The 15,224-nt window shown below is 56.3% G+C and overlaps 6 protein-coding genes across 7 annotated transcripts; 3 read left to right on the forward strand and 3 right to left on the reverse strand.

Moving 5' to 3' along the window:
* Positions 1-513: 513 nt before the first annotated feature.
* On the reverse strand, positions 514-908 carry H310_01827 (hypothetical protein; the record flags this gene model as incomplete). The annotated part of the gene is made up of 2 exons (XM_008865134.1): positions 514-619; positions 664-908. 2 exons carry the CDS (start codon positions 906-908, stop codon positions 514-516), a joined length of 351 nt encoding a protein of 116 aa, XP_008863356.1.
* Positions 909-1,526: 618 nt separating this feature from the next.
* On the forward strand, positions 1,527-2,543 carry H310_01828 (hypothetical protein). Its single transcript, XM_008865135.1, has one exon. It carries the CDS (start codon positions 1,557-1,559, stop codon positions 2,517-2,519), a length of 963 nt encoding a protein of 320 aa, XP_008863357.1. The 5' UTR covers positions 1,527-1,556; the 3' UTR covers positions 2,520-2,543.
* A 640-nt stretch (positions 2,544-3,183) lies between these two features.
* H310_01829 lies at positions 3,184-7,499 on the reverse strand. 2 transcript variants are annotated; one of them, XM_008865137.1, is made up of 8 exons: positions 6,801-7,499; positions 6,565-6,748; positions 6,273-6,521; positions 6,061-6,218; positions 5,731-6,019; positions 5,419-5,684; positions 4,777-5,373; positions 3,184-4,722 (listed from the first exon to the last, which is right to left on the reverse strand). In XM_008865137.1, exons 1-8 carry the CDS (start codon positions 7,487-7,489, stop codon positions 3,333-3,335), a joined length of 3,822 nt encoding a protein of 1,273 aa, XP_008863359.1. In that variant the 5' UTR covers positions 7,490-7,499; the 3' UTR covers positions 3,184-3,332. The 2 variants fall into 2 exon arrangements, with proteins under 2 accessions (XP_008863359.1, XP_008863358.1); XM_008865136.1 differs by having other exon boundaries at positions 3,184-5,373.
* Positions 7,500-7,937: 438 nt separating this feature from the next.
* H310_01830 (hypothetical protein) lies at positions 7,938-9,815 on the forward strand (the record flags this gene model as incomplete). Its single annotated transcript, XM_008865138.1, has 6 exons — positions 7,938-8,288; positions 8,543-8,651; positions 8,698-8,810; positions 8,868-9,004; positions 9,046-9,472; positions 9,520-9,815. The coding sequence occupies 6 exons, from the start codon at positions 7,938-7,940 to the stop codon at positions 9,757-9,759; spliced, it is 1,377 nt and encodes a 458-aa protein (XP_008863360.1). The 3' UTR covers positions 9,760-9,815.
* On the reverse strand, positions 9,763-10,810 carry H310_01831 (hypothetical protein). Its single transcript, XM_008865139.1, has one exon. The coding sequence runs from the start codon at positions 10,730-10,732 to the stop codon at positions 9,827-9,829; it is 906 nt and encodes a 301-aa protein (XP_008863361.1). The 5' UTR covers positions 10,733-10,810; the 3' UTR covers positions 9,763-9,826.
* A 394-nt stretch (positions 10,811-11,204) lies between these two features.
* H310_01832 (hypothetical protein) lies at positions 11,205-14,732 on the forward strand (the record flags this gene model as incomplete). Its single annotated transcript, XM_008865140.1, has 1 exon — positions 11,205-14,732. One exon carries the CDS (start codon positions 11,205-11,207, stop codon positions 14,730-14,732), a length of 3,528 nt encoding a protein of 1,175 aa, XP_008863362.1.
* Between the last annotated feature and the right edge of the window lie 492 nt (positions 14,733-15,224).

Genomic DNA, 15,224 nt, shown 5'->3' on the forward strand with positions numbered 1-15,224 from the left:
CTGTCCTCAGCAACCCCGGCATTGCCATTTGTCTTGTTATCGTACATGAAGGATTCGTCACAATCACCCGACTCATCGACTACATGAAATCGTGTTTTAGCGATGAGTATTTATGGCAAAGCATTCACAAGATTTACCGATGTCATTGTTCGTTTCTAACACAAAGGATGGTCGTTGATGTCAGCCATCGGGCTTGTCGTTTGTGCTGCAGATATCGTTCGCCAAACTGCACCACCAACTCGCCGACACACTGCCTTGGCCGGATCGACGTTGCCGCGCGACGCAGGCCGCATCGCTGCTCGCCGCCGATGAACGAAATGCTCGCCGTCGTCCGACACGGCGGGCCCCGAAGTTTGGGGCCCGCCCGACCTTTTCCGCATTTGATATCGTCCACCAACGGAGTTCTGGCGTCCGCCAAAAAGCACATTCATGTCGTTGTAGTACGGACAAATACTCTCCAACTTGCTTTCAATCGTGAAGATTTCTACAGAATTCATGAGATTCATCTTCAATTTATGTTTTACTTCGTTTGTAGTCCTTTTGAGTGAGACCTCGCCCGCTGTTGTTCGGACCGCACCAACGAAGCGCTTTTTTATATGACGAGCCGTACGCATCGTATCTAAATGAATGTGTGTTGATGAGGACGTTCATGCATTCAACTACCGGGACTTTGCGTCCTGCGTTGTCCACGTTCGCGTGCTATCGCGAACGACCATGTTCACATAATCGGCCATTAGGGCGTGGCCGTGGGCCTTTGTGAGCCTCTGCCCGCCTTTCATCGACTTTCCTTTGGAGGCCTGGCCAGTCATCAACGCAAAGTTGTCCGGAATGCGCAAGAACTCGAGCATGGCAAGGCTCTCGGCGCGCGACGTGCCTCGCTTTGCACGGTCGTCGCTCTCGAGCTCCATGGTTCCAACGCACAAGTGGACAGTAGTTTGCATGCCAGTAGTTTCGAGTAATATGATTGGATGTTCAGTGACCAAGTTCAACTTGCTTTTGCTTTTCGTGAATTCGAGAATCGACCTTGCGAACGAAAAGCGGACCAGATTTCCAAATTGACTCTCCCTGTTGTATGTCTGTGGAGCAAGCAAGCAATATGATATTTCGGAGTTCAATAGAAACTTCAAGAAATTGTCACAGCTTGTGCATGCTTTAATCAAGTCAAAGTTCGCTACCTCTTTTTGGAGACTAAACCAGTGAAATGAAATCCAGTTTAGCGCCGATGTGTGAGGTTTACCTGACAGTTGATAGACGTCTAAACGCAAAAACGTCAAAATCTCGAGATGGCCGAGGTGTGGCCCTTAGATGAATTACACAATGCGCAGTCCGTGATATCTAAACTTGTTGGGGATGACGTTGAAAGCCGCGACGTTCTCGTCGATGCGGCATTCAACGGGGTGCTGGTGTGTTTAGCAGTAGGAACCCCAGCGTTTCAGTGGAGTGTTATACGTTCTTTACTGGACTTTCGGGAGATTCGACCAATGAAATACCCGGTATGGGATGGGTGTTTGCCATTCTTGGTGTGGAACGGATGCAGATGCAACTGGTCATTTCTCATGCTGCCCCGACGAGATCTCCATAACGACGTGGAAGGGTTGGATGTGCCGATCGAGCTGCTTCCTCGGTATGTGGTCGTGCTGGCGCTGTCGGCGGGGATGACTCTAATGACATGCACCACGGTCTTCAAGTGGGACAACGTCAAACGAGACGCCGGCCACGGAACCATGTTTATGGTGTTTCTCTGTTGGTTCTTCTGGTCCATGACGGCATTGCTCCGCACATTCGTCGTGTTTGAGACCGGTCAAGTAGACACTCTCGGAAACGCGTCCATCCGCCGCATTTCTTTCCTCTCTGAAGTGTTCTTCAATGCGATCTCGATGTGGTTCATGGTGGCGTCGTACGAGTTTCAGCGTCGCGCGCTCCACCCTCGTACCCCTCGAAGCCACCACCAGTGCCTCATATGGTACATGCTCATGATCGGAGGCCTCTCCCTCACCATGCTTGTTGCGTTGGTCGTCGTCGACTACACTGGCAACCGTCTCCACAATCAAAGAACTGGGCAACTGGAACCAGTTTCGGCCCACCTCCTGTCGAAGCTCTCGTGGGGCACGTGGGCATTACGGTGGCTTGCAATCGTGTACCCTGCTCTAACGGCGTTCTGGCTGAACCGCCGTCGCGATCGCCTCCAGGTCGAGGGCCTACCCAGGGCACTGACCCTCATCGTGCTCAGTTTCTTCGCCTTGAACTTGCCATACCTCATGATAGACACACTCGTCGAGCTTGACGTGCTTGACATGGACACCGACATGGGCTTGAAGATCCGTGGATTGTCCAAGACGATTAGCTACCTCAGCGGCGTCGCGATTTCGCTTGTCATGGGATTCTCTGTCCGAGGCTTCGACAAGTTTTACCTTCCCGCGCCCCGGCCGTCCTCTTCGTGCATGCCGTTCGGCCGACGGCCGACCGCCGCTGGCGGCAGTCAGCACTCGTTCTTTGTCATGTCCAATAGCTCCGTGTAATATACTAGTCGATCGAATCTTTTCTGCTTCAGTTCATGCCAACGGACGCGGCCGAACTCAAGGCGATCGAGGCCTCGAGCCCAGAGTTCTTGCGATTTCCTGGCGGCGTAGAACGACTCAATCCCCATGACGGAGAACACCATCCCATCTACCTCGACGTCCGCATGAACTCGAGCACGCATATTGCAATTGCAACCACGGGTCTCGTTGCAGTCGAGAAGGAGGTTCACCTCCAAGCACGGTGTGTTGACGACGCAAAAGAACGCGACAACGAGGGAGAGTGCATTGGGGATGCTAGAGAACTTGAGACGGTCTCGGCGTCAAGAGCCAACACGCCACGATGGCCGCTTACAAAAGGGAGAGCACCGCAGATCCCATGTTTCCCACGACAGATTCGTCAGGAGCATGGCCGATCTCGACACCTTGCACGACTCAAAGAACGGGACGATCGCGATCGAGTTAGGTTTGTTGTCGACGACGACAACGTTACGGTCGAGAGTCCGCCGATAAGATGCATGTACCATTTCAGACAGCATATGCGGCTGTGCGCGGTGCCGGGACTCTACATCCGTCGCCGGAACTCGTACGCGGCCATGATGAACCAGCGCGAGTTCGCCCGTTGTGGTGTTGAACCTGTGTTACCAAGGAAAAGACTGTCACAAGGGATAATTTGGCGTGTTTTTTGCTGTATTTTGTACATTTTGATCTTTTGCTGTATAATTTAGTACTTTTGCATAGAAATTCAAACTACCTGGACAATCGTCATGGACGCGGACGGCCATCCCGACGAAGATGGGTTGCGGGATGGACGGTTCACGCCAAGAGCAAAGGACGAAGGTTCGTGTGCGCAAAAGTGACGAGTTTCCCGATGAACTCATCGGTTTTCCGTCTCCACTTGAGGAACGGATTGCTGTTCTTCATCTGGGCAATCGCAACAATAGCGGTCGTGAACTCGTGGAAGACACATTGCCGCTCGTCCACGTCGTCCTGGACAGAGTTGAACACAAGAACGGTCATGGAAGGTGGAAACAGCACGTCGTCATTGAGCTGGAACTCGGACACGAACGCTTTGAACTCGCCAAGGTTCATCTTGGACCGCTCGACGTCCTGCTTGTCTTGCTTTGCATAATGAAGAAACACACGACGGAGGAACCGCCGATGCAGCAGGAGAAGTCGTTGGACGTCAAGCGCCGCCACTTCCTGGCGGAACGTGTGGTTTGCAGCCTGGCAAACGTTGGGCAGGAGGAACTGCGTCACGAACGAATCAAAGATGCGGGAGACGCGGCAGTTGTCCTCGTCCTGATCCAGACTGGGGGCTGTAACCCTAGCATCGCGGGTGTGGCGCTCGACGGCCAGGCGCAAGAGCAGTTCGACAAATACGTCCTTTGTGATCCTGTCGTCGTCGTGCGAGTCATGGTGTGGGGCTGGTTGTTCTGCGTTTTTCTCCGTCGCGCTGCGCTGGGCAACTCCCCGAAAGATCGTGTTGATATGGACGATTGTGCAGTGCGGCGACACGACGTGCATGTCCTGGACGAGCTCTTGGAACGCGAGGAAGGTCAGGCCAAACGACGTGTTGCACACGAGCGAGTACGACCGGAAGATTTCGCAGAGGTGCCACGCATACCGTTGGAGGATGCGATGGAGCTCGACGCATTCCGACGCTTGCGTGGACGATGGGGTTCCCTTGGGAAAAAGGTCTCGAATCGATGGACTCTTGACGACTGCGAACGGTTGCAAGTCGTCGGCTTCGTACGGATCGTCTGGGTGAAGCTTGTCGGGGGGGACGTGGACCGGGCCGACATCCGGCAGGCTGCAGATGCCTTTGGCAATCAAGATGAGCTCGCTGGACCTCGTCATGTCGAGTGTCGAGACGGAGGTTGCTTGGACGCGGTCGTTGTCGTCGCCGCTGTGGCATCGCAGGACACCGAGTTGCCACGAAAATCGGAGGAAGCTGCGGCACAGCGTCAAGATTTCCTGGGGGTTCGTCGTCGACGTGGCGTGAGGAGATAATGCGAGAGTGATCCGCTGGCGCTGATGCACGGCGTGCCTCGAAACAAATCCGTTCTTGTCGCGCTCGCCGTGGACACTCAGTCGACTCAGGTGGAGATTCCAAGTGGACGCCAACTGCCGCCGCGCGATTTCGTGATCGCCTGAGTGATCTTGCAACTCCTCGCGCAACGACATGCGTGTGGCAAAGTCGAGTCTATGCACCGAAACCACTTGATTCGACTTGTTGCACTCGATGCCTCCGACGTACGTGAACCATCCGCCATGGTGCGCCGCCGCCACGAATGCATCGGGGGTGATGCCGCCGCTGTCGTACTCGCTGCGACTGCGCAGAACGTGGCATGTCACGTCCTGGATGTCTCCCAGTGGAAGCACAAGGTCCAACTTGGAAACGAACACACCAAACCGTTCCTTCGACATGGCAACTTTGTTGGAGAGCGTGGCGGATTTGTTCCGTCGCCGCTTGGCCGACTTACTCTTTTTGGTCGGCTTGCCCTGCTTCGATCTTGTTTTGCTCGTGGTGGTGGCAGTCCGCGTCGCCTCTTTCCACCGCATCTCGTCCTTCATCGCGTCCATCGCTTCCTTGTGAAAAAGCTCCACGACATGGGTTACTTGCCACTCCTTCTGCTTTTTGAACAGCAGCACGAGCAAATACAAGTACACGTCGAGAGGGTACACGTCGTCACCCGTGGCGTTGGTCGTGACGAATTTGTCCAAAACGGCGTGGAATTCCCCCAAATACATGGGTCCCCCGGCCGCCGCCGCGGAAAACAACCGATGGCAGTCACTCATGACGTCGAGTGTGTCGTCTCGCGCGAGGTCTGCGCCACGGGAAGCTACGGGTGTGCTACATGCCGCACATCAAGGTCTTCCTGCCGCACGCTACACGTACCCGAACCCGCACGTGTGGAAGCGGAGGGCCCGGAAGATTGTGCGGGTGACCAGCGTGGCTTTGAACTTGCAGATGAAGTGAGGATTTGATTCTGGCGTTATCGGACACTGCACGCCGATTTTGACGTCGTGGATGCCTTGGACCACCCAAAGGTAAAACGACACAGCTTCGTCCGAGTGCTTGCCGTGGAGAAATTCCTCCATGAGCCAGATGTGGCCGCAGATGCTGCGGAATCGATTGAGATCGGCCATGAACGCCTTGGCTTCCTGGTATCGAGTCGGTCAGCGATCCAAACTGGTGGACATCACGCACCGCTTCAGCATCTTGGAGCTTGGAGTACTTGGCGACGAACCATCCGAGGGAGAGCTCGAGAAACGACACGGGAATTCCATGGTCACCACGGGGAAGGAGCGCCGTGAATTCGTCGTAATGGCGTTTCCGGTCGTACAAAGCGTTTACGCGTTGGCGCAATGCTATCAGCTCGGCGGGGACGGTAGTGCCGAGATGGGTTTTGTTTTGCAGCTTCGCCTTGAGCTTGACCACGGCGTGCGCGACGTTGGCCACCGCCGACATGGACCGTTTGGAAGGAGACAGAATGTCGCTGGAGATGCACGCATCAGCTACAAAGCCGGGACGAGCTACCTGAGCTTGACGTCGACGTTGAGCATGACTTTGAACGTGTGGCGCGCGCGTTGAATGGAAGGAGAGACTGTTGCGGTGGTTGGCTTCTCGCGTTCGACGTTGGCGACGCTGGAATTTTCGTCTGCGGACGAGTCGGTCATGGCCGCCGAGTCTTCGTCCTTTTATCAACGTCACTACCGGTCAAGCCGTCCAAATCACACGCGGCGACAAACCTCCGTTGACGGTGTCGGAGGGCGCTGGACTGTGCTTCGAAACCGATGCACGAGCGAGTGCTTCTGCAGCACGCCTTTGGCCAACTCGGCCTGCTTGACCCGCAAATCGTGGACCTCGAGCTCCAGCGCTTTCACGCGCTTTCGCTCGCAGTGGAGCTCGTTCGTCAACTGCTGCACGTAAATGTCCTTGAACGTCGACGCCCCCAGCGCGTCCACGTCCGCTTTGAGCACGTCGACCTCTCGAAGGGCCTTTGTCCAAGTTAGTCCACCTGGACACGCACGGAGAACGTACACTGTCCAGCTCGGACCGCGCCAACGCGAGCGCCGCCGTGAGCTCCGACACGTGCTTTGTCAATCGGGCATTCACATCGTACACGTCTTCGTTTGCGCTGGCAAGAGTAAATGCAGCGGTGGACGATGACGTGTCGGGGGCTGGCGATCGGGTTCGGAGAGATGGGTCGCCCATGTTGGCCACTCTATCAAGTCGTCGGGTTCATCGTGAAAGGAAGGACGTGCCAGGATTTTTACTTGGCGTCGTGTATCACGGCCATGAGCTTGGCCTCGGCGATCTTGCGCTTGTGCGTGTGTGCCATGGCATGGCACTCGTCTTGGAGCGCCTTGATGCGGCTGTGGGCTTGGTCGAGGCTGTCGTCGAGCGATGCAATGACCTGGTCTAGCTCGAGCGTCTCCAGGATGAAGTACCCCCTCACAAACTTGTCGAGTTCCAGGATTCGGTCGCTCAAATCGTGGAGGAGCGTCGCCAAGACAGGGTTCGCCACCTCCGTCGCCACCGCCTGCACTCCATGGACAAACAACGTGATGGCGTGCACGGACCCTTCCCGTGCAATCTTGGCGTTGTCGAAATCGTGGACGACGGCGGAAATGACCGACTGCAGCATTCCGTTCAACGTGGTCACGATGGACCGACCGGTCTCGCCACAGTCGGGCGGGACATCGTCGAAAGTGGACAGGAGCTTCTGGAACGCTCCGACGTGCGTCCTGTCCGAGGGCACCCGCCGGACGTTCGGGTTGACCTTTATCATCGACGACGTCAGCGACGCCCGCCTGAGTTGACCGAATTGAGGCATGTGCATCGACACTTTGTTCTTGAACGTTGCCAAGGGGACCGTGGACGCACACCCGACGTCGGAGGCATGCCGTTGGACGGGCCGCGGGTTGTCGAGCCGCACCTCTGGCGCCGACAATCGATGGGCCATCGCACCGTTTCGCCAGTTTCACGACCCCAGCGCTCGAAAGCGTTGCACATATGCGAAAAACAAATTCGCTGTCCTTGTACATGGTCCGGGTGACACCAACCTCATCCTGACGCTCGTTGGTGCTCCGTCGACAACACTGCAAATACCGAGAGCAGCACCGAATCATCGTGTCGGGTGGACCCCGCGCTCAGTCGGCATGGCGAACTGCATGCGTGTGGTATGCACGGGGACGAGCGATACCAAAACAAACACGTAGATGGTGGATGTCGAAACGCGGCCGGCGCCAGCCCCGCGAGAGCCGTGGCCGCGAGTGGATGGAAGGCGTCAAGAGAAGCAAGAGGAGCCAGAACGGCACTTGCATGTCCCTGACATATCAGAGGTCATATGCAACTCGGCATGGGTAACTCAGGGTCACTTCTTCATTTGGACAGTGCCCCGCAGATCGATCATGCCGTCCCCGACCAACTCGGCACACGCGACTGTGTCCCACCAGTGCCTCTATCGCAACAAAGTGTGCCTAAACGTCCGTGCGTTCAAGAAGAACGGCCAGCTGCACAGCCTGTGCGAGTTCCACCGACTCAAGGCCAACTCGAACCAGCGCAAGCTCGAAAGGAAGAAGCGCGACAACACGCCACCGCTCTCCGAGTTCTCCACGACCAAGCCGCCGCGTCGCGCGTGCGGCGTCAAGGAGCTGTGGATCCTCCCCACTGACGTCGACGATACTGCCAACGACACGGGCGACGAGGATATTGTGATCTGGGTGCAGCCCATTCGTGTCAAACCTCCGCCACACCACATGGTACACATCGAAGAGTCAGGCGACGACCCACCGACAGACACGTTAATGATCCGTTTTTTCTTCATCTTCCTCCACGTGGACGATATGCGCGGCCGAACGCATGTTCCAAAGCGCTCTGCATGTACCTACCGCACCGCCGCCTTGAACGCTGATGTCATCATGTTTGCGGCGAGATGGAATTGTCGATCGATCCGGATACGCTGGGTGCACAGCGCTATTTTTAGGTCGGACTTTTTGCGTACCAGCGCATTTAGAAATTGCGGCGCGGGGGACGCACGATGGACGGCGCGAACCCGAATGTGAACATCGGCAACTACAAGGGCGTGATGCTGTGCAACCGTCCTTTCAATGGGGTCGTGTCAGGTACGACACACGGACACCAGAGCTGGCGTGCTGAGGATGCCACTAGGGCCGCCGACGACGCTCAAGGACACGGACCACTCGTCCAAGCACGCACCCTTCCTCACGGGCATCCAGCCACCTCCTATCGGCCAGAATGTGCCCATCTTTAACGAGCCATTGGTATGCCTGTTCGCGCCACATCATGTTGGCCATTGTATCCACCGCGACCCACCGTAGCATGCCATCAAGCGAGATAAGAAGAACACGGCGTTGTCCAAGCACAAGAAATGGCTCCATGATTTGCAGAAGGAGCGTGACCGACTGGAAGAGGCGCTGATGGTAGACGAAGAGGAGAAACAGAAACGAAGGGACCGGTATGAATGCATCGAGCGACCTTGCCGTGATGGACTCGTAGGTTTTCCAAGCGGGAAGCCGAGTTCCGAGCCCAAGTGCGGCGCACGAACCCCGAAGAAGACGCCGCTGACGTAAAAGGATCGAAGCGTCCGATGTGGGCGCTGACGAAAGAGACGGCGGACGAGAAGAGGGTCCGTGATGAAGAGGAAGATGTTGACCGGCTCCTTGACTTCGCCAACAACCTCGACTTGGACAGCTTCATGGACGATGTCGAGCTGAAGGCACACGTAGCGCAAGTGAATGAACAGCTCGCCAAACTGCAAGAAGTTGTCAATCAAGAAGAAGGAGAGGAGAGGAAGGCAGAGGTCAAGGAAATGCTGCAGGCCGAGCGAGCCGAGCGCCAGATGCTGAATGCTGCCGCTCTGTCGCGACTCGACACTGCCGATGCCAAGGGGTATGTCGATGACGATGCCGTGTCCGTCGCATCGGTATGTACGTCAAACGCACTCGCGGATTCTCATCGTCATGCCGTCAGACGGTGTTGTCCGAATGCAAGTCGATTCGATCCGTGCATTCGACACGATCTGTCATGGCGCTCGCCAGGCGGGCCGAGGACAAGTTGCTCAATGGTAGATTGACGACGGTGCCGGAGGGAGCGAGTGGAGCTGTTCCATCTCCCCACGTTGTCACCCACGATGAGGAGTGTGGCATGCGGCTACAGAACAAGCATCTCCCGAGCAACCTTCCGTACATTCACCGCAACCCTGCTATATGAATATCCAGAACAGAATTTAATTCCAAATTTAATTACCCCATAGAATTTATACAAGACTCTGCGACAATTACGCTGACAACGACGGCCGAGGCGACGGACGAGGAGGCCGACGGCGCAGTAGAGTCGCGCGATGGGACATCTTCCGCTTCGAAGGAGAAGGTGTGGTGATTTGTCGGAACGCAATGGCCCTCCTCTGTCGGAGGAAGGCATCGTCCACAGCGAGGCGGTTGATCAAGGGTTGCACGGATGGTGATAGGGTGCCGCGGACAGCGATGGGCGACGAGTGCGGCGTCAAAGTGACCGGGGAGCGAACGCACGGCGTCTCGTCGACGTATGGTAGCGGCGAAGAAGGTGGTAACGGTGCGCTATGCGCCAGTCGTGGAGGGGTCTGTTCTATGGACGATACGTGGACGACTGAGGCCGCGGGGACGAACGGGCTTGAAAATGTATAGCATATCGGACGGGTGTCCAACAGTACCTCCGCGTCCGCGGCAACACTGCCGAAGGAATTGCAAGGTTGAGTAAAGCCGAAGAATGGGGACGTCTTGATCGGTGCCCACAGATCGGTGGAATATGTTGCGGGAATCACGGGCAGCGAACGTGGAGAGTTACCAAGCAGCGCTGGATGGTCATGGGGCACAAACTGGGGTCTTATGGACCATGTTGACGGACTCGAGTCGCTGCGGAGCGATGCCGATTTGGACGCTTTCGATTGCAGGACTTGAATCATCAAGCCAGAACGAGTGACTCTGCTTGGCCGCAGGGAACTATCCGAGCGTAGATCAACACGATGTGGTGCGTCGCGGTTCCTCGACGGTGGAGTTTTCAGCAGTTGAATAGCTCTTGCAACGACAGGGCGCTCCAGCCGTTGGTACGCGGCAAGATGCTCTTCAGTACTCGTGAACATCCATCCACAACTGCGTCGGCGATGCTTGTCTAGAGTGTGGTGCCCTTCGTTCGGCCGCTTCATCATGTAAAAGTGACGTGTTCATCCCCCCTTGTTCCGGATAGAACCCCTCGAAGAAGTGATACCGCTCATGTGCGTCGAAAGATCTGCCGTTAATATTTACCCGCCCACATCACAAGAAGCCGCCCATTTAACCACCGGCTGGATCTATGAAACTCCCTCCACCGGAGCGACAACGTCGACATACACGCACATGGAGATTCTTCCCATTGTCATGTTCGTCCATGACGAAGTTCCGTCTGACGCGAGCGCACCCGTCCCGTGGGTCGCCGCCACTGTTGGCACACGAGATCTTTGGTTGGCGCGCACATCCACCGGATAAATATCCGGAATTTTGCTGATTGGTCAAATGTCGACGCTTTGGCGCGCAGAAGCAAAGAGCGCGCTCTGATTGGTGGAATTTGTGTGGATTTCAGCCGGGGGGTTTGTGGTGGGCCACGTTGGAGGGGTATAAAATCTTGCGAGGCTGTTTCGGATAATGAAGCGGTCGTTCGAAGAAGACGTCGGTGAAGCCACGGCCCGCGGGACGCGACAGCGCCGCAACGACCACGGCGGATGGGGTGTTCTGAGCTTCTTCAAGCATGTACCTCTCCTCAACAAGCTCGTTGCCACCAATGACGACGACGACGATGAAATCGAAGATATTGCTGTGGACAAAGACGACGCCCCGTCCCCGAAGCGACCGACCCAACAGCAACCCAAGTCGCCGCTTCGACGTACTAGTGCTGCCACCCCTACGCATGAAAACAAGCGCTCATTCACCTTTCCTCGCTCCACCGGTGACGACGAAGTCAAGGCGTCGGCGTCCCCTGCGAAACCGTGCTTTGAGTCTAACGGCGACCAAGGCACCAACGCGTTCGTGTTTACACGAAAGAGTCACAATTCGACCCCCAACAAGCAACAAAAAGTTTTTCCGTCCAGTGTCCATGACCAAGCCATCGACGTGTCAGACTTTTACACGCCGGGGAGCTTTGCCCCACGTCACACTTCCGCCAAGGCGACGGAACATGTCCAACCACCCACTGACGACAACACAACGGTCCTCCCCATCCAACTCTTCAGCGATTCGTCCAACCCGTCGCGATTGAGTCGCGGTGGGTTGATAAAGAAGATCACACTTTCTCGAGAAGAGCGACGCCAGAAGCGACCTGTCCCTTCCCGCCTTTTAGCCAACCACTCGACAAACGCCCGCGAGCACTCGAAGATGATCACGGAGCGCATCCTGGCAACACTAAGCGCCATGGACGCTGATCCTTTGGCGAAGGAGACGCAAAAACCCGCACCTAGTTTGTCGATGTCGTGGGGAAAATACCACCTGGACCTTGTGGAACAAGAAAGTGCAAAAGAGTCTGCTGAATTGGATCTGTCTGTGCAACAAGGTGTGTCCCGGCCGCCAGTCAACTCGTTGGGCTCGCTTCTGCCGAAGAAGTCGCCGGTGGCACAAACACTTGCAGTCCCAGTTGCAGCCCCGAAGGAACCCTCGGCGACACCAGTCAAGCGCAAAGTGTTTCTATTTGGATTTTCCACGCCTGAACCAGCGTCTGGCAGTGTCGCCATCGATGCTGATATTCTGTTGAACAAACCCGTCAAGTATACCTTTTCCAAGCCGAACAAAGTCGTTCCGTCCAAGAACGCGACGTCTGTCCTGCCCACTAAGCCATACCAGTTTGTCAGCCCCCCAGTGCAAGCGCCGACGATTATTCGACATGCATCACCACCTTCTGCCTCCTCTCTGCCTTCGACCACCTCAACGAACCCGTTGGACAAATTCAAGATCCGTAAGGCTGGAAGCTGGACTTGCAGTGCATGCTTGGTGAACAACCTGGATGCAAAGATGACGCAATGTCCCAGCTGTGAGACGCCTAAGGACGCGTCGTCGTCTGCACCTGCCGCCACTCCCGCAACTCCCTCAACCAACCCACTGGCCAAGTTCATGCAACATGCACCAGGCAGTTGGGCCTGTCCATCTTGCAAGGTCCGCAATGGCCCCTCGCAGTCCAAGTGTCCTTGCTGTGAAACTGCCAAGCCCGGTGACGATGGCACGGCGGTTAAAAAGTCGTCCGACTCTGCACCTTCGTTTGGATTTACCAAACCCGCTGCATCTTCCAGCAGTGACAAGCCTGCTGTAGCCCTTGGCGTGTCGTCGGAGGACAAACCGGCGTTCTCCTTTGGGGTCTCCAGCAAGGAGTCTCCTATCAAGGTATCCTTTGGGGTTGCGGCTTCTGCACCATCTGCAACAGAATCAAAGCTTGCAGAGACACCTGCGGCAACTAGTGGATTTTCGTTTGGAGCCTCTGCCGCCGCGTCCAGTGCAGCCAGTGAGAAGCCTGCCAGTGGCGCGTTTAGTTTTTCGCTCGATGCCAAGTCCGACAAGCCCACCACGTCTACAGACAAACCAGACCAACCCGCGCCTTGCTCTGATGCCCCTGCCGACAAGACAGGCAAACCCGCTTTTTCGTTCGGTGCCCCCGCTGATGCCAAACCGGCAGCATCTGATTCTGCAAAACCAGCCTTCAGCTTCGGTGCCCCTGCATTAAAACCTGCACCTTCCACTGAAATGCCTGCCATCGCGGTCGATGCCCCCACAGACAAACCTACGACTGCCGATAAGCCTACCTTTGTTTTCGGTGCATCCAATGACAAGCCCGCTGCTCCCTCCGATACGCCTGCGTTCGCCTTTGGTTCCACGACTGTCAAGCCCGTAACATCGTCTGACAAGCCTGTGGTGACTGCTCCGACTTTTGCATTTGGAAAGCCTGATGCCACTGCCGTCAGTGGTCAAAATTCAAGTATTGGAGGACCTGGTGCTTTTTCGTTCACTGCGCCGTCTACTGCTGCTGCATCTGAGACCAAGGCGCCTTCCCTTGGCTTTGGTGATTCATCCACATCTGCTACTGTGTCCAAGGATGCTGCACCGACTTTCACTTTGGAGCCAAAGTCCAAGAAGCGATCAGTCGATGGGGAAGGAAGTAGTGGCCCCGTAAAAGTTGGTGGCGATGGCATTGGCAGTGCTGGTTTCGGCAGCACCACTGCGACGCTTGGCAGCTCCGCGTCGCTCGCAACCTTCAAAACTGCACCTACTGCTTCTGATAAACCCTCGTTTGCTACCCCTTCCGGGACCTCATTTGGTGCTCCTGCTGCCTCTTCAACGTTTGGTGCACCTTCGACAACCTCGGACAAGCCTGCCTTTGGCGCAACTCCTGCGGCACCAACATCTACTGCAACCCCCGCCGCCTCTACATTTGTCTTTGGCAGCTCCGCTCCTTCATCAAGCTCGTCGACAACTCCACCTAAGCCTACTTTCGGTGGAACTTTCGGAGCCCCTGCCCCTCCTACTGCACCTTCGACTTCGTTTGGGTTTGCATCATCAACTGGCACGTTTGGTGTCACCGCAGCTGCCCCAGCTGCTCCCGCATTTGGAGCGACTACGACCGCTGTCGCTCCTGCTCCCGCGTTTGGTGCAACAACATTCGGCACTCCGGCCACATCCTCCGTGTCGTTTGGCCAGTCGCCGCCGACTACGACATCTGGTTTTGGTTCGACTTTCAACTTTGGATCAACTGCACCCCCCGCCACGACGGGGGCGTTTGGAGCTGCAGCCCCTGCCGCCCCTACGTCGTTTGGAGGGTCTGCGCCGACATCATCGAGCTCTTTTGGCGGTCCAGCTCCGACATCTACGAGTTCCTTCGGCGGTACCTTTGGTGCGCCGGCTGCCCCTTCAGCCTTCGGTGCCCCTGCCCCTTCTACCACTGGATTTGGAGCTGCAGCCCCTGCTACATTTGTCGCTCCTGCTTTTGGAGCATCTCAACCCACTTCGATCGGTGGGGCCCCTCCGGCTGCCGCGACGTCTGGGTTCAGCGGATCAGGTGGTTTTGGAGGGTTCGGGCAAGCCGCTCCAATTACGGCCGCCGCCGGCAGCTTTAACATGGGCGTCGCTGAGCCCAAGAAAGCCCCCAGCGGTCGACGGATAGTCAGGGCAAAACCCACTTCTCGTCGCCAAAACTAATCCGAATGTGTCGCAGATCAACAGAACCCCCCCTGGATATAATTTAATAAAGCCATCATCTCATGTCATGCATGATTATGGACTGAAAGAAGAAGCGCCTTGCCGTGGGCATAGCCACGCTCGAGAATAGGTTCTTCCATGCCGATCTCACCCGATAACGCGGCGCACACGACATGGGACTAAGCACACCCCAGGCGCGTCCTCTCATGCTGTCGGTGAGCCACGTACTAGTTCAAGTGACAACGGCATTTTGAGCTGGTTGGAAATGGCGTTTGGCAGGTGACGCCGTCGAGAACATTCATACCTTGGGTACCAGAACATTTGGATCATTCAACGGCTTTCGTCGCAACAGACAGGCAGGTCGGCGGCACTTGAGTTCATAGTTCATTTTACCCCTCAGGCACCGCGGCCGCCCCGATCTGACCTTTCCATCTAGAGAGTACGCTTCTTCCTCCGCCGCCACCCACCATCCACCCGCCGTCGTTCGACGTC

Source organism: Aphanomyces invadans (genome assembly GCF_000520115.1).
Source record: "Aphanomyces invadans strain NJM9701 unplaced genomic scaffold supercont1.3, whole genome shotgun sequence".
NCBI lineage: Eukaryota > Oomycota > Saprolegniomycetes > Saprolegniales > Verrucalvaceae > Aphanomyces > Aphanomyces invadans.

Coding starts and splice junctions, on each gene's coding strand:
- H310_01828 (XM_008865135.1), top strand. CDS start 1,557: ATGCTGCCCCGACGAGATCTCCATAACGACGTGGAAGGGTTGGATGTG.
- H310_01829 (XM_008865136.1), bottom strand. CDS start 7,489: ATGGCCCATCGATTGTCGGCGCCAGAGGTGCGGCTCGACAACCCGCGG. Junction 6,749..6,800: donor GCCGTGATACACGACGCCAA/GTAAAAATCCTG, acceptor ACGACTTGATAG/AGTGGCCAACATGGGCGACC. Junction 5,685..5,730: donor AGCTCCAAGATGCTGAAGCG/GTGCGTGATGTC, acceptor ACTCGATACCAG/GAAGCCAAGGCGTTCATGGC.
- H310_01831 (XM_008865139.1), bottom strand. CDS start 10,732: ATGATGAAGCGGCCGAACGAAGGGCACCACACTCTAGACAAGCATCGC.